At 49.3% G+C, this 23,136-nt stretch overlaps 1 protein-coding gene across 5 annotated transcripts in view; it reads left to right on the top strand.

Annotated features, from left to right (window-relative positions):
• Positions 1-1,991: 1,991 nt before the first annotated feature.
• kat6a (K(lysine) acetyltransferase 6A) overlaps positions 1,992-23,136 on the top strand; it is a 28,973-nt gene continuing 7,828 nt past the window's right edge. Inside the window, exons 1-15 of one of the 5 annotated variants that reach the window (XM_076270888.1) lie at positions 1,992-2,233; positions 3,922-5,374; positions 14,486-14,594; positions 14,780-14,901; positions 15,308-15,389; positions 15,533-15,647; positions 16,130-16,497; positions 16,926-17,038; positions 18,450-18,565; positions 18,874-19,015; positions 20,243-20,404; positions 20,558-20,651; positions 21,017-21,248; positions 21,792-21,993; positions 22,251-22,913. In XM_076270888.1, the coding sequence (XP_076127003.1) occupies positions 4,673-5,374; positions 14,486-14,594; positions 14,780-14,901; positions 15,308-15,389; positions 15,533-15,647; positions 16,130-16,497; positions 16,926-17,038; positions 18,450-18,565; positions 18,874-19,015; positions 20,243-20,404; positions 20,558-20,651; positions 21,017-21,248; positions 21,792-21,993; positions 22,251-22,913 (3,222 nt within the window). In that variant the 5' untranslated portion in view covers positions 1,992-2,233; positions 3,922-4,672. Of the gene's footprint in view, positions 2,234-2,611; positions 2,915-3,921; positions 5,375-14,485; positions 14,595-14,779; positions 14,902-15,307; positions 15,390-15,532; positions 15,648-16,129; positions 16,510-16,925; positions 17,039-18,449; positions 18,566-18,873; positions 19,016-20,242; positions 20,405-20,557; positions 20,652-21,016; positions 21,249-21,791; positions 21,994-22,250; positions 22,914-23,136 lie in introns of those variants that run through there. The other 4 variants (XM_076270889.1, XM_076270885.1, XM_076270887.1 and 1 more) reach the window with 4 other exon arrangements.

The following is a 23,136-nucleotide window of genomic DNA, read 5'->3' on the forward strand; positions in this document are numbered from 1 at the left end:
CTGCTCCCCGAGCGCCGCCGTTGAAGCAGGCAGCTCACTGCGCCGGGATTAGTGTGTGCTTCACCTCACTGTGTTCACTGTGTGCTGAGTGTGTTTCACTAATTCACTGATTGGGTTAAATGCAGATACCAAATTTTCCTCACGGGATCAAAAAAGTATAGATACTTATACTATACTTATACTTGTGATGCCAATGAACATGCGTGTCTGTCTACAATCGGCTTATCGACTGAATGAAGCTCTTGACAGGGTCAAAATGTTGGAAAATGCAAAATACAGAATGGTATTAATTTCTTTTCACATAACAAAATCTGACAAATAGTTTAAAAAATGTGTATCACACTATTTTTTATCCAATTTTCAATTTGATTTATCAAAGAGAAATAGGTAGGAATAACACAAGATAATTGTAGGCTTTGGGGTAGGAGAATCTATGTGTGAGAAACAACATTAGATGGTTGACCCTTGTTGTTCATAGCACACATGTGGGAAAGATGCTCCTCTGTTCAAAACTGGCAACTTCTTAGACAGATTTCTCATTTGGTGGTGACAGAGGAGGTAATTGCATCAGTCAGGTTTGTTTTTAGAACCTGGTTTATTTTATTAGCAGATTAGTGTACCTAAACAAAAGAAGATCATTAAAACACAGATACTAGGTCATTAAAACATGGTCATTAAATACTAGACCTATAAGGCCTATAACCAATAGGCCTGATTGTGTCATTACTGTGTAATTCATCAGATCAGACATTGTGGAACTTGTCACACATGCTAAACACAAATGGATGCAATTCTTATTTCATTTTAAAAAATCCCAATGTTACATACATACATACATACATACATATAAAAACACTTGGGTTGGGTTATAGGCCTACTTAGCATCCAATTAAGTCTGAATATCTGACATAATGACGCTGAACCTCAGGTTAAAGTACATGCACATTTTGTATGCCCACCAGTTTTTCTGAAAAGAAAAATGATTTAATGTATTAGCCTGGGTCTATGAGTAGGCTATTGCAAAATTGCTCTTGTGAAAATTGAATAAGCATGTTTTTATTACCAAAAGATAGGATATTTATTTTCATTTTGTAAAAGGCTCATTTAGGCTATAGTCTAATTATTATTAGGCTATCAGATTATTAATATAATTATTATTAGGCTATCAGAATAACCTTTACAATGTCTTTGAAACAGGCTACCGAATTACAATCTAAAGACTGTTGGAACAATAGGATAGGCCTATCATTCATTCCGACCATAATGCAAATAGACGACCTTAGGCTACACAAATTGTTTATTGGCTAATCTTCATTATTTTATAAGCGGCAACTCGTGGAAGAGTGAACTTAATGTTTCCTAACGTAGGCCTAGCCTGTTTTTCAGACAGATGGTTAATTGAAAACAGCTTTATAGCCTATATCCGAAATGAAGAATACTGGCGGGAAAGGTGAATCACCTGTCATCCAACTATGTCTGCACAAGCCCGTGTTTCTGTCTTTTTACAATCTACGTTTGTACGGGCCATAATGTTTATGTAGGAAACACACCTCGTTTGGCTGTAGCCTATACCGGCGCCAAACATAAACATACGCTTTGCTATGAACACTTTCTCTGGCAACTGTGCAATGTTTTTCTTCACTAGAAAATGGGGATGTGCCATTGGCTCTTTCTCAGCGGCAGGAACTGTAAACCAGGAGGACAACTAAATTTCAACGCAGAATCAAGCGAGCGGTGAAAGGGGGTGGGGTGGTATTTCCCTTCAGTTGTTAAATACCATCCAACATTAAAACCACAGTCAGTTGCTTTGATTTTGTCTTGTGCCCACGATCCAGCAGTGACAAAAACGAAAAATAAAAATCCAGACGGTCCCTTAAATTTGATGTGAGCTCACACACGATCGCACCTACCCTTTTCTCCTCTTCACCATCTGTCCCTTTCTTCCATTTCACATGAACAACAGATATTCACCCTTCACATCTACAACAGAGACGTTCCCTGTCTCCCTCCGTAGCAACCCTCTTCCCGTTCTCCCAGACTCGAGTTTGCAAGATGCAGACGGTCCCTTGCTCTTGCTGTGTCCCCCCTCCCCCACCAGCCAAGCTCCTGTTTCACTCAAAGATGGCGTCAGCTCCGGAGCCATTGGTCTCTGGCTGCATTTTTGGGCTTGTTGTTGTCTATGTTTCGAATGATTTCTGGCGCATTCTGCCCGGCAACTCGACAAGAAATTCCGGTGAGTAGCAGCTAATCAGGTGTGGATATGCGAAGGTTCTTGGTCTTTTTTCTTTGAAAGGCGAACTGGACCCGTCCTGCCTTTCTGGGAACCGCGAGAGGTAGAGGGAAAGGGGTACGGAGAGATGAAGACCGCGAGGGGAGGGGGGCGAGGGGGTTGGTAGGAGGGGGGGAGTGAGCCGAGGCCTACCTCTCTTCAACGGCCTTGTCTTCGCCGCACCGCAGGCACTACGTGGGAGGGTGGGTGATAGTGAGGAAGGAAGTGGGGAAAAGGGGGAGCTGAGTGCCTTGTGTAAGGACGCATCTTGCGGGGGGAGGATTTTCACTCTTGGCCGAGGCTAAAGCAGGCCGTGCGGCCATGTCAAATGTAGCGCTAAGTAGCAACGCTCCACCAGGAATCTTTATTTTTCGCCCTGACTAGCTAGCCATGGTGGCGACTAGTACGCTAACTTGCATTGTGTCTTTGTAGGCCGCGGTTTCTCAGCAGGGTTTCACTCCAGCCATTAGAAATGTAAAACTCCAGGTGCTTGTTGCTGTTATTGTTTGAAACCGCGGCCGTTCGAGGAATCACGTCATTGTTGATCGTATCTGTGGGCTATTTACCCAGTCCAAGATCACACGTTGTTGCTATTTTGGACCATTCTGGCGCTAATAACAACATCAATTCGCGGGAAGATCTGTCGTAAGTTGAGTTTGCTACAAGCTAACACGACCAATGTAAACAGAGTCGCTCTGAGTGGCAGTCGTAGTATGTAAATAAGTGTTTGTTAAATCCTTTAGGGTGGCCCTGTCTTTGAGCTTTGCAGTTTATAAACACTAACGTTAGCTAGTTAGCCACTCAAACTTAGCTACTATGCAGTATGTTAATGGTATGTCTTTAGTTTAAGATGGGCTAAACTGACAATACACAAGCTGAACTGTTCAACTTATAATTGGGCTAACGTAACTGTCACCAAAAGTCTCTGCTTTCATAATACGAAGTTGTTAAGAGTTTGAAACGGTTTTAACGGACAGCAAGAGATTTAAACCTCACGTGCATGATGCTCATATCTAGAGTAATATCTGCCATGTATGGTATAAGACGTGATTTCTGTCAAGAAAATTCACTTCCTTTTGACCTAGTTATTGTAACGTTACCTTGGGTGTAGTGAACTTACAGGTGTAGGTAAGCCCATTGAGTTTAACATTATATCTGAGTAATGTCTGTGAAATAGTCCAATAAGTGTAGAAGTGCTTTTTGTTTACTCAAGGTCACAAAGTTGGAGTGTTTTGTGTAGTAGCTGGGGCTTTGTATGGCGGAATTGCTTAGCCACTGCTGCTCCTTGGCCCTTCAGCAGTATGTTTGGTGTGGGATGCACAACCACAACATCTTGAAGGGAGGGGTTATCCCATAATTACATGTGTGCCTTAACAGCAAAACTTTCGTGCATCCTTGCAAAGCATCAGTGTAACTCTCCAAGCGTATACTTGTTTTTTTTTCGTGAGCATCTGTAATTGTGATACAGGTACTCCATGTTTCATGTGGTGGTTATTTAGTTTTACAGGCAGGTTCATATTCATTTGTGAGTTTCAGAACATGTCCTTACCAGTCAGTAGAGCCTTAGAGGCAAAATAAACCAGTAAAGTATCTTAACTAGTCTCCTCTTCACCTCTGACCTCTGGTTTCTCCTATGCCTTTTTGACCTGCAGGTTACATTGGCTGCTGAGGTGTGATTGGTATGACGACAGTCAGTCAGTGCTGCTCCCACAGATGAGATCTACTGCTTTGATCCTGCCACGACACAACCAGGAAGGAGAAGGACCAGAATTGGGGCAATCAAAAGGGGGAGGTGGCAGCAGAAAGGAATACCGCAGAGTTACTGCCCACCGAAATCTACATCTTTGGCTATCAAGGTTTAGTTGCTGAAGAGAAGGCGTCTGACCCGTTCCTGACACCACTGTTGATCTTTTTCGAGGACGATGGTCCGGCAGACGGACCCCGCTGAGGGGCAACCTCAGTGATAAGGAGGCGACGTAAGCCTCAAGTGTGCCCCGGGGACTGGCGTGGGTGTGTCTCTACTGCTCTGGGTGTGATTGAGCTTGGCGGGAGGGAACGGCTCACTGACCTGCTCTGCCAGCTGCCTCCACATCCGCCCTGAGCTCTGCCCACCCGCCATCGCCGGGAGAAGGGAGAGGGCCAGGTCGGGACGGGGGGCTTTGTTTTTCGGGGGTGGGGGGGTCGGTCCAGGGTAGCCTATGCTATGGTGAGCTGCTCCCTGTCTGCCTGCTTGTGCACAGACTCTGAAGAATTCTCTGTTCGGCCGCGGGATAAAGGATAGCCTTCTTGCCGGGGAGTGGGGAGGCTTGAGGCGCGAGGGGGCCCAGGCCCAGCTCTCTATACCTGTGCAGCCGTGTGGGTTGGGGGGTCCAGCCACAGGCAGGCCCGCAGACGACCGCAGCCATGGTGAAGCTGGCCAACCCACTGTACACCTCCTGGATCCTTGAGGCCATCAAGAAGGTGAAGAAGCAGAAGCAGCGGCCGTCCGAGGAGCGCATCTGCAATGCCGTGTCCATGTCGCATGGCCTCGACCGCAAGACGGTCCTGGAGCAGCTGGAGCTCAGCGTCAAGGACGGCTCCATCCTCAAGGTGTCCAACAAGGGGCTCAACTCTTACAAGGACCCAGACAACCCGGGCCGACTGGCCCTGCCCAAGCCCCGGGGCGGTGGAGGATCAGGGGGTGGAGGAGGAGGAGGAGGAGGAGGTGGTGGAGGTGGTGGAGGAGGAGGAGGAGGAGGAGGCGGCAGCAGTAGTTCTGGGTCCCACAAGAAGCCCGGGCTGGACTGGAATAAACTGATCAAGCGCGCACTGGACGGCCTGCACGAGCCCGGCGGCTCCACGATCAAGAGCATCGAGCGCTTCCTCAAGTGCCAGGCCGACGTGGCGGCCTACCTGTCGGGCAGCAGCGCCCTGGCGCCAGGGCTATTCCACCAGCAGCTGCGGGTGGCACTCAAGCGGGCCGTGGCGCACGGACGCGTGCTCAAGCAGGGCCCGCTCTTCCGGCTCGCCAACCGCAGCTCGTCATCGCACCAGAACGACGGCACGGGTTGTGTCTCGATCGACACACTGCCGCCCGTCCGCCTGCTCCAACACGAGAAGGATAAGGTAAGAGCCCCAGGAAACGGCCATCTCTAATGTTTGTTTTGATTTTATATGGAAATAGATTGGGAGTCCACGAGGTAGACAGATCTTGAAATAATTTTTGTGTAATGACTGCAGTTAAATGTTATGCACTCTCCCTTACCATTGTTGTTGCAAAACAACGCTTTTGGGAGATGCACCTCGTGAGTAATAATATTGTCAAGCTGACAACCTAATGCTGATATCTATGCACTTATGCACTGCTGCTCATGTCTATTTAGTTGTAGGCTATAATGCACTTTTGCAATGCATACCTTTATTTGATTACTGCACAGACATATCATACAAGTCAGACAAACACAATGCAAACAGAACATTCATTCAAAAAACAAGGTGCATTTGAGCGTTCCTCCCCTAAGGTAATTATTTAAAAGATATTAATTAGTTGTGGATGTCTCCAACGTTACAGGATCAAGAACCATATACCACCTGTTCTGATTAAAATGTTTATCTGTGCTGTTATGTTCACACATTTAGTACACTTCCCGGGTGTGCGCGAAAATAGAAACGGCTCCAAAACTTGGTCAGTTTAGCTTCTGCCCGATTTACTTTGGGACCAAACGCTGCAGCTGGTTCCTGCACTCTGACTGGCATAAGTGGGCTTTCCACTTTCTGTTTACCAGCTTGTGTGGTATTTACCACTCCAACTTGGTGAAATAAGGAAGTAACCCAATGTAAACACGCCCGGTTTTTGCTACTTTATGGCTAAGGTAGGGTTGTTAACCTATTGGGAAGCAGAAGGTTAGACACTCATCTCACTTGCTTAGTTTCTGTTTCACTGCAGCTCTACTCATCATACCTTTTGATTCCTAACTATCGTGTTTGCACTTCAGACCAGAGTGCTTGCCAGCAGACCAGCAGTTAGTCCTGCTATTTGGCGCAGGTGGCAGCATTTGCACGTCTGGACTTGATCGTGTGCAACGTCTGAGTCAGAGCCTCTTGTTTGTTTAGTTAGTAGTTGTTTGTGTGGTTATTGCGCACATAGTTGGTATGATGACCCTCACCCCAAGACATGAAGATTTAATGATATAAAATAGCCCCAAATTATTTAAAGTGGTAACACTAAAGACTCCATCTAGAGTGATTACTGATTCTTCAGCCCAAAGCACATGGTGGGGAATGAAGTTGATGTTTTGAATGTGACTGCTGTTGGTGGGGCAGCATGGATACTTCCATGTTTACTGTAATGAATGCTGGCCCACTGCAGGACTTCATTGTTTAGTGTCAAAAGCCTACAAGAGGAACTGGTTCTTGCCTTGTGGCTTTGCCGCTGAAATGATCTTGTCTCGTGATTTGCTGATGCTTGAAGATTGGCTTAAAGCGATGTCTTTAGTAGTTTGTAGTATAGGGTTGCTGTAGCTGTGCATTTTTTTAATGGGATTGAAAGTGCATACATGGCTGTAAATCCAAAATGTTTTCTCTATGATGGACTCCTGGCACACACCCTGCATAGGCTAGCCTATGCATAACTGTCCTCACTGGAACAGTAAATATTTCAAACAGGCATGGCTTCAAATCCCTGATTTGTTTTGAAGTTTGGTTACCGCAGTCACCCCTTGGTGAGCGTGTCCGTCGTGCCTTCTAATCCTGCTGTGGCGCGGTGCAGACGTCAACCTGCATGTGAAAGGATTGCGTGAAGATTACACGCTGGCGGGACAAGGTCAAATTTACACACACAGTAGGCGGAGGCCGGGCAAGAGTTAATCTCCCAGGATGCAGTAGCTCCCTCCCAATGGGTTGGGTGAAGAGCAGCCATTGGCCGTCCACCCGCCACCGCTGCTGCAGCTGTTTGAGAGAAGATCAGGCAGGTAGCAATAGCGAGAACATATCAAGGCCTTCCGGCCCGGCATCTGGAGAGGATGGAGATGGATGCAGGCTGCTGAGTGGCGGAAAGGTGTCTGCTCTACCATCTCAATCAGGAGCTGTGCACAACTACCAGAGCTGATCTGTAGCCTGCAGGAAGGTGAGAGAGAGGGTAGGAGAAGAGCCATGGAGAAGAGATGAAAGGATCAGAGAGAAGAAGAGTGAACAGAACCAGTGGAGAGGAAAGGAGAAGTGCACTGGGGGAGGTTGAAGAGAAGGGGAGGAGAAGAGAAGGAAGGTCAGGGAAGAGGGAATGAGGTTGTGGAGGGGAGGGGTATCGTGGGTTCTGCATCCTGCCGAGGCTGGCGACCAGCTGCAGGGCTGCTCCCTGTCAGGAGTTGTCAGGAGACGAGCGAAAGAGGGAGGGAGAGAAAGAGAGAGGGAAGCAACCAGAGAGAGCGAGCGCCAGCATGAAGCAGAGAGGGAGGGTAAGAAGGAGGGAGCACTGTGAGGGAGGAGAGTAGGAACGAGTGGAAAAGAGCGGGAGGGAGAGAGAGAGAGAGGGAAGGAGAGGGAGAGAGGCAGGCCGGGAAACCAGAAGAGGCGGCGGCAGCGTCGCTGCTGCTAGTGGCAAAGGAAGAAGCTAGGCAGACACATGCTTTGTGTGTCCCTCTCTCTCTCTCTGTCTCTCTCTTTCCCTCTCTCTTTTCCCCTCTCTCAGCTGGCTGCTCAGCATGAAACAAGAGGCAGACACACAGGCGACAGGAGCCAGGGAACACACCCACTGCTGTAACTCGATAGACAACAGCCAGCCAGGCCTGTGTCCACTCCCCAGAGGCACAGCACACACCCACATGCGTGCACAGTGCAAACACTCACACACACCCATGCACGCTTACAGCACACTCATGCATGCTCACCACACACACACACACGTACACGCAGGAGAAGGACACACTTTCACAGGATAGGCACACATCCACCTGTATGCATACTCGGAGTGCATACTTAATGTGAGAAATCCCAGCGAGGCATCCACACAGTGCAAACACACTTACACACCCATCTCCCTCCATGGTGCACACACACAGTACTCACACAGACACACCAATAAAATGTGCACAGAAGAGGTGAAGATTCATTGCACCTTTTGATCTGTATCAGTTATATTGTACGCACATGCACATGCCAGCCATGTCTGACAGCTAGTCAAAAGGCTTGGCCACTGTAGTAAGAGATACTTGGCAAACACTGTTACATGCCATGCGAGAACTGTCGTAAACTTGCTATGACCCACTGGTGTCAGTTGATGCATTTCCCGCCTCTTAAACCCACATAGGCATGTAGCTTAGCTGCTTTGCCTATGGGTTTGCATGGTCACTCACTGTAGGATTAAGATGTCAGTCATGGTTTTTCATACCCAAAAGCTTTGTGACAGATCGGCGATGAACCGTAGTGCTCTCTTCACTCCTTTCTATCTCTCTTCTGCCTGGAAGCACCGCTACCTCTACGACTCTCTCAGATCCTGCAAGAAGGAGACGGAATGTGGAGACGGAATGTGCCACAGACACTGACTGACACCATTGCATTTGTGAAAACATCAAGGGACAGTATGAGTATAATGGCGCTGAGTGTGTAGTTGAGCATATTTACTGTAGGTACTAGCTAGGATATTTAGGATATAAGCTTTTTTGGAACCGAGCGAGTACTTGGCAGGCGATGAATGTGTTTCACCCCACCTCACCAATTCAAATAGAGTTCTGATAAGACGTGGGTGTAAGCCGTCTCTCGCACCTAAATGGGGCACTTGGTTAAGCCGCAGGAAGAGGTGTTGGGGGTTGGGGGGTAACAGCACAACAGCATTCGAGATCTAATCTGCGGCGCGTGGCCAATAACAGAGTACTCAATGACTAGGTGGCTTGCCACTTTTTTTTTTTGAAAGGCCCAGTGCATTGATGTAGTTACCTTTGTTTACTCATGGCTTCTCGACGACAGCCTGCCATGAGTGCCATGTTTGGACACGGGAGAGGAGAGGAGAGGAGAGGGGAGACGAGAGGGGAGACGAGAGGGAGAGCTCATTACTGGCTAGTATTAGCACTCTCTGGGTTGTGATTTAGTAAGAGGGCAAGGGAGAGAGCGAGAAGGAGAGAGAAAGCAAGATGGAGAGGGAGAGAGATGGGGCGTAGGGAAAAAAAAAGCAAAACAAATGGCTAAGCACTAGCGCTGACCCCATTGCAGGGGGTGGAAGAGGTGGAGGAGGGGGTTGGATTTGTGTACTCTACACCAGAATGACTGTGTCACACACCGCTCTATTCAAACAGCCGTGGCCAGACTCGCTCACTCATTCCGCCCGCTAATAGGGGGTCATTGCCAGGCCATGGGGGGGGGGGGGGGTGGGAGTCAAATCGGGGTCATGGGTATATAGATAGCAAACGCTCATTTTTTTGAGAGCTATAGCAAGCACTGATGATGGCCGTGTGAATCTGAAAAGCCATTAGGTGGGATGGGTTGTCTGTGTGTGTGTGTATGAGCGAGTTTGTGTGTGTGTGTGTGTGTGTGTGTGTGTGTGTGTGTGTTAGATGCACTTACGCAGCAGGGTTGAACCTGTGTGTGTGTGTGAGTGTGTGTGTCCACCCCCCAAACACAGCCGCCGCCACCCAGGCCCGGTCACCATGAGGACGTGTGAAAGCCACAGTCGCCCCAACCTCCAGTTGACCCCCTTGGTGCTTCGGGCACCGGCACTCGAGAACGTGTGTCATGTAGAGAGTGATGCCACCATCCTCTCTCCTCTGTCGCAGACACTGAGACCAAGGCCACGAGCAGCGTTGAGCTGTAGATATTGCCCGCGGTCTGCTGTGCCTTTTTAAAAGCTGAGCTCGGAGCACATGCAGTGGTTTGTTTATTGGTTCGGCCGTTGTTTTGGCTCAAGGTGAAGAGAACAGCGGAAGGAAGCCGACCAGCATGCAGAAGACCACTGAGCATTGATTACCTGCCTCTCATGTAATTTTCAGGACCTGGACACACACACACACACACACACACGCACACACACAAACATGCACACACACAGACAATCTGGCTGATGCCTGTGAAGCAGTAGCACTTTGTGTCACACACACACACACACATAAAGGAATGAGCGATTCCCTCCTTCAGGTCCCCCCTCCCCAAGCCATCACACACATAGACACACTCACAGAGGTCAATAAACACTCATCTCTCATGGCCATGTCAATATATCAGACAAGACGGCAGTCAGCTGCCGTGTGTTCTTTTGGAAGGAAGCCATGGCCACCGTGACTGGTTTTGGTAGTGTTTAAATTTGCCTTGTTCAGCTAAATGCTAAATAAAGCATAAATAAAGCATAACTAAATATTTCTCCTCCTCATGTTTCCATAACACGTGTGTGTGCTGATAAGACCCTGGGGATAAGAGTGGGTCTCTCACAAGAGCAGCAGAGAGTTCGAGCACTCCTCGATCCTGTGGTCCACCATGGAAACTGAATGGACGACAACCAAAACATAGAGAATGGCTATGACCCCAAGCCAGCTGGCGGACATTTAAGTGGTTCTAGTGGTTACCATAGTGCAGCAGTCAGGACACCCTACACCCTACACACACACGCACATCAAGCATCATCCCTGCATAAATCCATCTTGTGTGTATTTATGGTTGGGTAGTATGCCCTCTTCTTGCCTAATGTCTTGTGGTTGGGGTATCATGGATTGAGCAGATTGCGGTAAATCCATAATCAGACGGCTTGAGCCCGGTTTATCAATAGAGATTATCCTCCATGTGTCCGTGTGGTGTGGGCACTGCACTGCCTCTCCTCTAGGCTAGCTAGGCTACTTCTTCCCAGCCAGCCGTGAAGTGCCAACAGATGAATGAGTGAATGAATGGAGATACCGTTTGTCGGCCTCAGATGTGAGAACAGCTTAGCATTTCTCTAAGATAACATTGCATCATTCCATTTGCTCTCTGTACAGGTGGGAGCAATCAACATCAGTGTGATGTCAAGGGGAAATGGAGGGGAATTTGAGGTCACTTCATCCAAGAGTTCTAGGGCTTGTCGGTTCTACCCACATACATGAACACTGTGTAGCTTGTCTGTGGGTCATTAGGGAAACACATGTGGTCAGAGCTTTTGTAGGACTAGTGCACAATTTTTGCAAAGGCTTTTTGTCCATTATTTGATGTAGGCGGTGTGTGTGTGTGTGAAAAGTCAGTATCCTGTTCCATAATCAGTAGGCTGGTGGTTAAGGGGACAAACCTGAGACAAAGTTTGAAGGTGTGTGTGTGTCTGTCTGTCTGTCTGTCTGTGTTTAGTCAGAGGATGAGGGAGACTGGCTTCACATGTTAATGAGAACCTTGACTATAGGGAAGACAAGGACAGAGAGAGGGCGAGTGTCTTTCTCACGCACTGTTTTCTCTTTTCCTCCTCTGGCTCTGCCTCTCCCATTTTCTTTTTATCCTGGGCCATAATTAGCACACCCTCTCTCCTCCAGGCACTTCCCTCTCCCTGCCCCCCCGCCTCCCCTTTAATCTTTGCTACCAGTGAGCTGGTCATACTTTGTGTTGAGGATCACAAGAAGACAAATAGTGATCTTGCAATTCTCAGAATTCAGGTAGCCTATATGGAAGAGCTTATAGACCTCTTTAGCGGATGCATTTGTCCACTTCCTGCTTCTAGGGTTGACCTGTCATAAGTGTGTGTGTGTGTGCGTGCGTGTGTGTGCGTTGAGTCTGTTAACCCTGTGGCCTGTCTCTGTAAGAGGAGGCCCTGGTACGAGTTGAGCAAGTTAATGGAGCTCCCCGGCGTGCTCCAGCGGTTCGACCAGAGAGATCAAGCCTGGTGGCAGCTCGTATAAGTGCCCAGAGTATCACTCGCTATAACACATCTACAGGTCTAAGTGCCTGGTTGAACCAGCTGGATTAGGGTTTCAGTGGCGCCACTCCACAGTTTACGCTGCTACCAGTTCTAGACACAGTTACTAGGATGCTGTGGTCACACCCAACCAGTCGGCAGTAGTGGGAGTAGAGTGGTTGTGTATCCATATCTGAGCTCCCTCGGGAAATTATCCAGCTCTGAGCCGCTCGCCAGAAGAGAAGGTGCTTATTATACAAAACAAATCTGTATTTACAAGAACAGACGGCAAACCGGCAGTCAAGTCGAAAGATAAAAAAGCGCCAGTGAGATTTCAGTGTAGTAAAGTTTAGAAAATGGCAAATGTTTGTGTGTGTGAGGGTGGTTGTGTGTGTCTCTGTGTGTGTGTTTGGTATCTGTTTTTCTTCCGCCCTTCTGCAAGCACACAGTCTCTCTTTCGCCCAGCAATCTGCACAGTGTCACTCAAACCATAATTGCCCCAAGGGACGTTTATGTCTGCACAGAAGTGAGTCGCTTTTTTGAAGCCAGGATGGTGTGGCAGTGGAGGAATTTTTTTTCCCCCCTCTCCCTTTTGAAAAGGCAGTTCAAAAAGAGAGCATAAAATGAAGAGAGAAACGGATGTGACTTTGTGAGTGGGATGGGGATGGGGAGTTTGCCTGATGACCCAACACCTGATTAGGCTAGCTATAGGTAACTAGTTGAGGTGTTTGAAGCATCTGTGCTGCTTTTGTGCAGACGTATTTCATTTTTCCTCCTCTCTTACTCTCTCTCTTTCTCTTCTCCCTTTTGCTGCCCCCCCCCCCCCCCCCCCCCCCCTCTGTGATTCCTTGGGGCGAGCAGTGGCCCTGCGTTGAGCTGAGAGCCTGAGTCAGAGGGAAATGAACCCAATAAATCACCTTCTCTCCCCTGTCTCTTCTCTCTTCTCTGCCCGGACCTTCTCTCTCTCTCTCTCTCTCTCTCTCTCTCTCTCTCTCTCTCTCTCTCCCCCACTCTTGCACTTACTCACTGTCTTGGCTGCTTGCTTTCTCACCCCACCCACCCAGCCCACCTCCATCACCGCCCCCTACCTACCCACCCACCTCCACCACCTGTGCTGGCCCCATGCTTAAGCAGACCATCTCTCTCCCTCTGTCAGGTTCTTTTCTCATTCCTCTCTTCCTCCTGCTCTCTGCCTCCCCCCCCCCCCCCGTATTCTGTCCTCTCCTTTCATCACACTCTGCTCTGTTGCTAACGGAGGTGGTGGAGCCGCGGTAACGTCACCCCCTCGACAATCGTTTGGCCCCGGGTTTGATTCCCGAACCCTGTGCCACTTTGGATAAAGGCATCCACTAAATAGCAGTCAACTTTAACTTTACTCCTCTGTGTCTCCCACGTTAGTTTTGTCGGATGTGGACAGTCAGGCGCTTAAGGCTCTCTGAACAACTGGCTGGAGTTAAGGCTTCTCCTTTTGCTTTGCTCCCTCTTCCGCATGTGTTTGTGGTGATCTCATGTGTGTTCTCGTGTGAATGTGTGTGGGTGTGTGTGTGTGTGTGCGCGTGTGTGCGTGCATGTGTGAGCAAGAGGGAGAAAGAAGCTCATCTTGGGTGGTGCATGCTTGCTCTCCTCTCTCTCTCTCTCTGTGTCTGTCTCTCCCTTCCTCCCTCCTTCTCTCTCCCTCTTTGCCTCTCTCTTGCTCCCTCGTACGTGTTGAAAGATTAATGGCATCCAGGAGCTGTATGTCAGATGGCAGGCTACAGAATAGGCATCAAAACAGGTCTCTGTGGCTCCTTTTGAAGACGAGCCCTCTGCGATTCCTCCACAGAGAAATCATTTCTCCTCTCCGGCCAAGCAGCGCTGGATGAAAAACAATTCGTCCAGCTAGACACCCACCCCCGCTTACACAGAAACACACAGAAACACACACACACACACACACGAACACACACACGAACACACACGCAAACACACACGCACTCAAGAACATTTGAAAGGCAAGATCTGGTATGCAGATGGTTGTAGTAGAGCCTCTTGTATGTGTTGATATCAGTGCCGTTAAAAGGAATCATGCTCCTGCGTCTGGTGATTGTGTGAAAAGCCATACATGGTGATGGAGCCTTGCTATAGCATGCACATTACACGGTGCTCGGATGCCTTATAATGTGCCGAATGAAGTGTGAATAAAACTGGCAGATAGACAGTAGTGCAACTATATGGACCCCCACGATGACTAGTGCGCTCACTGCCACACAATGCCACAATGTTTCAGGGATAAGTGACTGACTGTATCACTCTCGCTCTCTCTTTCTCCCATATCCCCCTCTTTTTCCCCATCTGTTTTTCTCTCTCTCTCTCTCTCCCTCTCTCCCTCTCTTTCTGTCTCTCACTCACTTGCTCGATCCATCCCTTAGCCTGTGGCCGAGCCGATTCCCATCTGCAGCTTCTGCCTGGGGACCAAGGAGCAGAACCGCGACAAGAAGCCGGAGGAGCTCATCTCCTGTGCAGACTGTGGCAACAGCGGTGAGCTTCAGCTAACACCACCCTTCCAGTCTCCCGGACTCTACTATTGCACACACACACACACACACACACACACACACACACACACACACACACACACACACACACACACACACACACACACACACACACACACACTGCTCTGCTGGCCCTTTCTATAATGGTTTTGTCTCTCTGCTCACCAGGCCACCCGTCCTGTCTGAAGTTCTCCCCTGAGCTGACGGAGCGGGTCAAGGCTCTATGGTGGCAGTGCATCGAGTGCAAGACCTGCAGCAGCTGCCAGGACCAGGGCAAGAATGCGGTAAGGGTGAGCGTGCGCATGTACACACACATATATACACACGTACACACACACACACACACACACAGACCAGGTTGTTTTTTGTTGTAGCGTACGTAGAAGGCTCTTGGCAAATGGCTGCATTTGTGGGTTGCTGGGTCTGACCTGGCCTCTTGACGGACTCCTGATGCGTGTCAGGCTTGGACAGCAGCGCCATGGTCATTTCCTCCTTCTCCTGAGCTGTCAATCACCCAGCCCCCCCTCAGCCTCAAGCCTGGTGTGCAGCGGCCGAGAGAATGTGCAACTGATCAAAATGTTGGGGGGGAAAAATCTTGACAGGTTCCCTCTCTTTCCCTTCCCTCTCTCTCTCCCTTTCTCTCTCTCTCTCTTTCTCTCTCTCTCTCTTTCTTTTTTTCTCTCTCTCTCTGCGCAGGAGAATATGTTGTTTTGTGATTCTTGTGACCGGGGTTTCCACATGGAGTGCTGTGACCCCCCACTGTTGCGGATGCCGAAAGGTACGTGTGCCTCCCCACCTCAACCCACACACCTGCCCCCCCACCCCCTACTCACAGCAATAGAAATGACGCCTTGTAAAATGCCTCTTTGGGTGTGTTATTGTGGTGTGCAAAAGCTGACCCTGATGCCTTTGGCTCGCCAGGCATGTGGATCTGTCAGATCTGCCGGCCGAGGGAAAAGGGAAGACGGCTCTTGCACGAGAAAGCAGCACAAATCAAGCGACGCTACAATGCCCCGCTGGGTCGGCCCAAGAACAGGTAGGACAGCTGCCATCCTGTGGAATGCAACTCACTCACTCACAAGGGCGTAACTGATGACTTTCTCTCGCTTCACAGCCTCCTTTTCAGCACACAGACGTTAAACCCGGGTCTTTGCTCTACTTTGAGAAACCATATAGATGTGTAATGTATTAAAGCCCATTAACTTGTCTATAATACTGTGGCTTGTTGAAAGCCGTGAGCCATTTTTGTCTTTGTGTCTGATTTCCACATAGACTGATTGCTTATCTCAATTCCCAAGTGATGAGTTGTTTGGATATAAGTATCCACCATTAGTATTCATAAGCTTTATACTTATTCATAATTTATGAGGTTTCTTGATTTGAGACTTGGATTGTTGGATGATAATGCCCGATTGGTCTTCTTCCAAGTTTGATTTATTCTACCCTCCACAACTGATTCAGTATGAGTCAAAGTCCAGCGCGCCTCACCTTTCTTAAATTGTGTGCATGTATGTCTAGGTCCAAACGGCCTTTTAAGAAGTTTCGCGGGGGCAACGGAGGTGGTCGAGGCCGTCGGCGGGGGCGGCCCTCGGCGGCTGACCGTCGCTCGCAGGGCTCGTCATCGCCGCACTCTTCGTCCAGCTCCTCGTGCGAGGGCTACCCGGGAGACGACCAGCTGCTCTTCCCCATGCGCCACGACGACGACTCGTCGACTAGCAGTGGCCTGTACTTCAACAAGAAGACCAAAGGCCTGATAGACGCGCTCAGCAAGTTCTTCACGCCCTCGCCGGACGGGCGCAAGGCGCGCTCCGAGACGGTGGACTACTCGCAGTGCCGCATCCGCAAGAAGAACAGCCGCAAAGGCGAGCAGGATGACCGCTCGGGAGGTGAGACCTCTGGTGTGTGCAATTACAGATTATATACTTTTTTATTTTTTTAAATACTGTTTTTTGTATGTGAGTAAGACGTCAGATATACATGGATGATGTGTATGTATGTACAGTACGTTAATGACACTTGAGAGTTTGACCTTGGACTGCACAGTAAATTGAGGGGGGTGGTGGTGCTGTGGCTAAGGAAGTGGGCTAGTAAGCAGTAACCAGAAGAGTCATGCGTTTCATTCACGACGGCCGCCATTGTGCCCTTGAGAGAGGCACTTAACCCTGACTTGCTCCAGGGAGACTGGCCAAGCAATTAAATGATGTTTAAGTCGCTTTGTATAAAAGTGTCAGCCTATATTAAATAAAGATAAAGTTGTTGTGGTCTAAGGTGAAAACCTGACTGTTTGTCCCAATTGTTTTTTTTCATCTCTCAGACAATCAGGATGGCGATGACTGGCGTGATGAGGAGGATAAACTGCCGGGCCATGAGAACCTGACGGAGAAAGACGTCGAACTCTTCAGACACATCCAGCAAGTGGCACTACAGGTACGGAAAAAGAGGCCCCTTCACTGGGCGCTACAGGTTGCGCTCCGTTTCTGCTTTCTCTCCCTTTAAACCTGAAGTCCACTTAGTGGAGGGAATATGTCCATTTTGAAGGTACTGGATCTTGTGTAGGTGGAAGGAAAATCAATCCTTAAACGGCTGTTACTTGTCTGGCCACTCTCCTGCTTTTAGTGGACCTTTGTGAATGCTTTGAAATCCAGCACACTGGGGTGCCCCACTAAATATAGCGCTTTTGGCCAAAGCTCCCACTGAGCTGCACTCGCGATAGTAGACATTTGTCCGAGTGTTTGGACCCCCTGCAAAGCCAAATGACTACCTGTGGAAAGATGTGCCTTCTGATGCTCCCTGTGAGTAGATTGGCAGATACGGCCGAGATGGCAGGAGTGGAGGTCTGACCTCTCGCTGCACTATGTAGTGGGCGGGTCCAACACGGCGCCTAGTACTACGACTGCCAGCCGCTCCTCATGGCCAGCACTATGTGGGCAGTGAGCATGTCGCAGATTTATGTCATGGCGATAGGAGAGAATCTGCTTGTGTTGGTGATGACATGTATGCAGTGTAATTATAGATACTGGGTGTGTGCTATGCCCATTTAAACATTTGGATTGTGTCATGTTGAGGTGATCAGGATTGGTCGAGCCAGTGGGGGTGGGGGGGGGGTGTAGGGTGTATTTCTAGTGGCTATTTCTCCTTTTCAATGGAGATGTGTGAAAGCATGGTTTGGGTGTGGTGCACACTTGAGTGCGGATAGTGTGAAGTAAGCACTTTTCTGAAATATTCCTCTTTGGTATGTGTTAGCTGATGCCCAGTGTGTGTGTGTAAAAGAGGGCGAGGGGTAGGGGCTGGGGCGTGGGACCTCCTGGCCTCTACAGGATGTGGTCACCATTGCATAGCAGTAGAGGCAGCCAGCCAGCCAGCCAGCCAGCACTCGCCTCTGAGTGGCAGCTGCCTGCAGTTTACCCCAAACAGCACAGCGAGCTAATAATAATCTCCTCAGCAGCAGCCCAGGAGCTGAGGTGTGTGTGTGTGTGTGTGTGTGTGTGTGTGTGTGTGTGTGTGTGTGTGTGTGTGTGTGTGTGTGTGTGTGTGTGTGTGTGTGTGTGTGTGTGTGTGTGTGTGTGTGTGTGTGTGTGTGTGTGTGTGTGTGAGAGAGAGAGACACGGGCGTACTCCCTGCAGCGTGCCTGCCAAGTCCTAGTGTGCTTTGGCAGAGTTTGGGGGCCTGGCAAGGGGGTGGGGAGGGCAAGGGGGAGGTGTGGACTGGCGGGAGTAATCCCTGCTCTGTAATCTGTCTGTCTGCTCCGCACTTGGTTCTCTTAATCCCCCGCGGTCTGATATCTCCTCTTCCTCCTTCCACCTCTCCCATCTTCCTCCTCCTTCTTGTGCCCTTACAGAAAGTCGGTGTAACAGGACCGCCGGATCCGCACATGCGCTGCCCGTCCGTCATCGAGTTCGGGAAGTACGAAATCCAGACATGGTACTCCTCTCCCTATCCGCAGGAGTTCAGCAGGTAGCCACCGCACTCACACTAGTTACTCATTGCTTTGGCCTTTCTGTTTGTGTACTGACACCTTGAATGATGTCACAGAGGAAACGGGATGGATGGTATCAGCTGATCCCATCATGAAATCCTCTTTATTCCCAATCATGATTTGAGACTATTTTTCCCGATAATGATTTGAATGTTAATTTGTCACTATTTAACGCCATTTTATCTGTCTCATCTATTTTTATCTAATCCATCCCCTTTAACAGTACTTAATGCCATTGCATGTGCTAAAAAATATATTTTCATTATTATTATTATAATTATTCCAGACTTCCCAAGCTGTACCTGTGTGAGTTCTGCCTGCGCTACATGAAGAGCCGCAGCATCCTGTACCAGCACATGCGCAAGTGTGGCTGGTTCCACCCGCCAGCCAACGAGATCTACCGGAAGGATGATGTCTCCGTGTTTGAGGTGAGGAAACTGGGGGAGGCCTTGTGGGCCCACCGCACACACCACACATAGCCTGGCGCCCACACGCCCACACACGTGCGCCACGGCGTCACTTCCTGCTCTTCCTGTTTTGTGGCCTCGATGCGCACTCCTCATCCTGCCACAAGTCCCCCGCCAGCTGCTTGCTGAGAGTGCTGATTGTCAGATGTTAGTGGGCCTCTCACTCCAAGAACGCGCCAGGTTCACATCTGGAGATGCTGGAAAGCATGCACTTTAGGAAGCGTGACTAAGTATCAGGCGTCTTAATTTGAGCTATGTAATCACTCATCACAATTTGTTGTAATACTGATGTTTATTTTGCGTCGTCAAACAGTTGCCCTGTGTCTTGACTGTTGGTTACGACCAGGTGTTCTTGTGGCAGTGTATTTTGGCCCTGAACATCTTGAATTGGAGTTAGTCCAGAAGCGAAGCGAAAGGGAAACAGGTTAGGACCAAAGTGTCACGAGCTGCATGTGTGTGAAAGGTTCACATGCACCTGGGTGAGGTCTGATGTCTGCTGTCTGGTATAGTTTCAACAGTGCCTACACAGTCACACACACACACACACACACGTGCGCACATACACACAGCTTGGCACGCTGCTCTTTCAGTGAAGCCCGAGTCAGTTGGAGCAGAACATAGCAAGCATGATTGGCACTGTGCCAGTTCTCTCTCTCTCTCTCTCTCCCTCTCTTTCTCTTTCTTTCTCCCTCCCTCCCTCTTTTTTCATTCCCCCTCCTCCCATGAGGCAGTTCTGTATTTCAAGATCAGAGATCGCCGCCTGTGACAGTGACAGCATGGTGCTCCCTGCTTCTTAAGAACCCCACCGGGCGCCCGCACGCTCTCAGAAATTGAAAGTCACACACCTACGCCAGGAAAAACCGGGTCAGCCGCCATAAGCTAATCGCCCTTAATTGGTTCCCTTATTTTCCTAAGCTGCTCGTAGAGGGCCTGCCCAAAGATATGGAGTTGATTCATGTGCAATCATTATCCACACAGCCAGCAATCCATACCAGTAGAGAGAGAAATAGAGAAAAGAACAGAGCATCGACTGGTCTGGGAGATGGGATGGAGCCAAGGTCATTTTCCAGAAGTTGTTATGCAACACGCACAGGGAGATTTGTGGGTCTGGACACGTTTTTTTTAATTTTTTTTATTGTTGCCGTTTCGGTGAGCGATCATTGAATTGGCTGTGCGTGTGCTCCACAGGTGGACGGCAACGTCAGTACGATATACTGTCAGAACCTGTGCTTACTGGCCAAGCTCTTTCTGGACCACAAGACGTTGTACTACGACGTGGAGCCTTTCCTCTTCTACGTGCTCACACAGAACGACAGCAAGGGATGCCACCTCGTTGGATACTTTTCCAAGGTACGATGCCTGTCTTCCCACACTCAAACACATGCACACATTGTAGTTATGCAGCATTCAGACATGCATTGCTTGAGACATCTTCTATATAAGACACCTTTCTATTTCTACTTTAACTCATTTTGAGTTCCGTCTCTGGGTTTGTTTTTGCAGGAGAAACACTGTCAGCAGAAGTACAATGTGTCCTGCATCATGATTCTTCCACAATACCAGCGCAAGGGCTACGGCCGCTTTCTCATTGACTTCAGTAAGGACATCCTACCCTCTGTGTTTTTATGCAATTGTTTGTTTTCTCTGGTTGGTTTTGGCTGCTGTGACAAATTCTATTTCGCTCAATTATTGCCCCTTCAAGGGAAATTGGTTTTAAAGTGGCAAGTTAAATTTAAAATTTCCATAACACAATCACAACCCCAGGCAGTACATTAATAAAAAGCTGAAATATACGAATTCAGCACTCAACCCTTAAAAAGTTGAAATGCTAAAAATAGGCATTGCCATTAGGCATGCTACTACTATTGCTTACTACAGCGAACAAAGCCAGTGCAGGTGCCTTGGGGAAAGTTGATGGTGAATGCCTAAAGTGTGATACTAATTCTGGGCCTATCCCTCCAGGCTACCTGCTGTCCAAGCGTGAGGGTCAGCCAGGCTCGCCGGAGAAGCCTCTGTCGGACCTGGGCCGCCTGTCCTACATGGCCTACTGGCGCAGCGTGGTGCTGGAGTGCCTGCACGAGCTCGGCGACCGGCAGATGACCATCCGGCAGCTCAGCAAGATCACAGGCATCTGCCCACAGGACATCACCTCCACCCTCCTCCACCTCAACATGCTGGAGCAACGCGGGGGCCGGTGAGATGCACACGACGTCATGGTTACACGCGTGTGAACATGCAGGAAGACTCACACCAAGTCTAATACACACACACACACACACACACACACACACACACACACACACACACACACACACACACACACACACACACACACACATATACACAATCATCACCAACATTGCTGCTGCTGCACAGTACCACCTCATTGTGTTTTTTTCCCAAAGATTAAAGTGCTACATTAACACACCCCACACAGGTCCGTTCACAGTCATAAAGCACAAGGCAGTGGCTTTTGATACTTTGCACCCAGTGTGCTCACACTGTTATGTATAGTTGCAAGGCCAGTTGCACTTTCAGGTTACGCAACTTATAACCGCTTATAGTTATGACTTATGACACCAGTGGTGGTGGTCTATATTTAAAAAGCCCCTTTGAAGTGTCCTGATGACAGCTTGGCTGCTGAAAAATGGACTTGCACATGCAATTGTTGTAATGTCTGTGATTATGTAGATGAAAAGACTGATCTTTGTGTGTGTGTGTGTGTCTGTGTCTGCAGGTTGGTTCTGGTGCGTCGGGAGAAGTTGATCTCAACACACATGAGCCGTCTGCAGGCGAGGCCTCGGCAGCTGGACGTGGACCCTGACTGTCTGCGATGGACCCCGGTGATCGTGTCCAACATTGTGGTGTCTGACGGGGATGGAGAGGATGACGAGGATGAAGAAGTGGAGGAAGAGAGGGAGGAAGAGAATGGCAAAGAGGTGAAACTATTAGTGCTTCTACACAAGGACAAGAGCATATTTTGCATAGGAGTAAAGGAACTCAGACCAAAAAAAAAAAAGAAAGAGTAAACAAATAGTTAGTCACACAAATAGAACTTGAGAATAGCAATGTATTACTTGCTGGCTTTCACTTTGAATGAAGTTCCATTGCAATAGCAAACAAACTACTCTTGGAATGATATGAAAGACATGATCGGGTCAGTGATATGTACTTATTCTTTTTTATCATTATTCAGATTAAGCCGATCCACAAGACGCCCCCACTCTCTTGGCACAGGGGAGTGGAGCGGGGGGAGGATGAGGAGGAGGAGGCCGAAGAAGAGAGGAAGTGCTTCCCCTCCCCCTTCCCCAGCAGGCCGAGCCCTCAGTCCTCCTCCCCAGTCCGCCGCTCACCTCCCAGTCCGGTCAGAGCCCCTGCTCCCGCCAACGGGGAGCGCCGGGGCCGCGGCCGGCCGCCCAAGAACTGGCCCTGGGGGAAAGCTCGGCCAGGCAGGCCGAGGAAGTATCGGCCGGAGGAGGACAACTACCACGACGACCGGACCAAGAACCAGAAAGCCCCCGGGGCCTCGTCCGGCCTGCCCACGGGACTCTTTGGTCAGTCGGGAGACGGTAACTCGGGGCTCAGCCGGCAGTCAGAGCTCCCCCGGCTACCGCAACCGCCAGCTCCCCGCAGCAGGGGGCGCCCCCCGCGGAAAAAGCGCGGCCCCAAGCCCCGGCTGCCCGAGGGTTCCGGAGACGCCCTGCCAATGCTGCCCCAGGCACCCAGGCCGTGTGAACCGCCACCCATGCACAGGCCACGCTTCAGCGAGAGCAGCGACGACGAGGAGGATGATGATGAGGAGATGCAAGCCTGTTCGCCTCCCATCCTTACCAAACCCACACTTGGCCTCAAGTGCAAGGTGAGATGATTTGACATGTCTCTTTGTGCTTCAGGGTGTTTAAGCAAATGCCTTAGTGATGCAACGGTATGAAAATTTAACATGACAATTATAGTGACCAAAATGATCACGGTTGTCGATATTATCGCGGTATTTTTTTGCAAACGGTTTTCTGTTTGTCTTGAGTGTTCCCTGAACATTCGGGAACACTTTGAAACACAGGGATGGTGAACAAAGCGTTACC

The sequence above is a fragment of the Alosa pseudoharengus genome, unplaced genomic scaffold (assembly GCF_046254945.1).
Source record: "Alosa pseudoharengus isolate Yale_2024_CS ecotype anadromous, Long Island Sound unplaced genomic scaffold, YU_APseudo_1.1 YU_APseudo_1.1_scf_6, whole genome shotgun sequence".
Classification (NCBI taxonomy): domain Eukaryota; kingdom Metazoa; phylum Chordata; class Actinopteri; order Clupeiformes; family Clupeidae; genus Alosa; species Alosa pseudoharengus.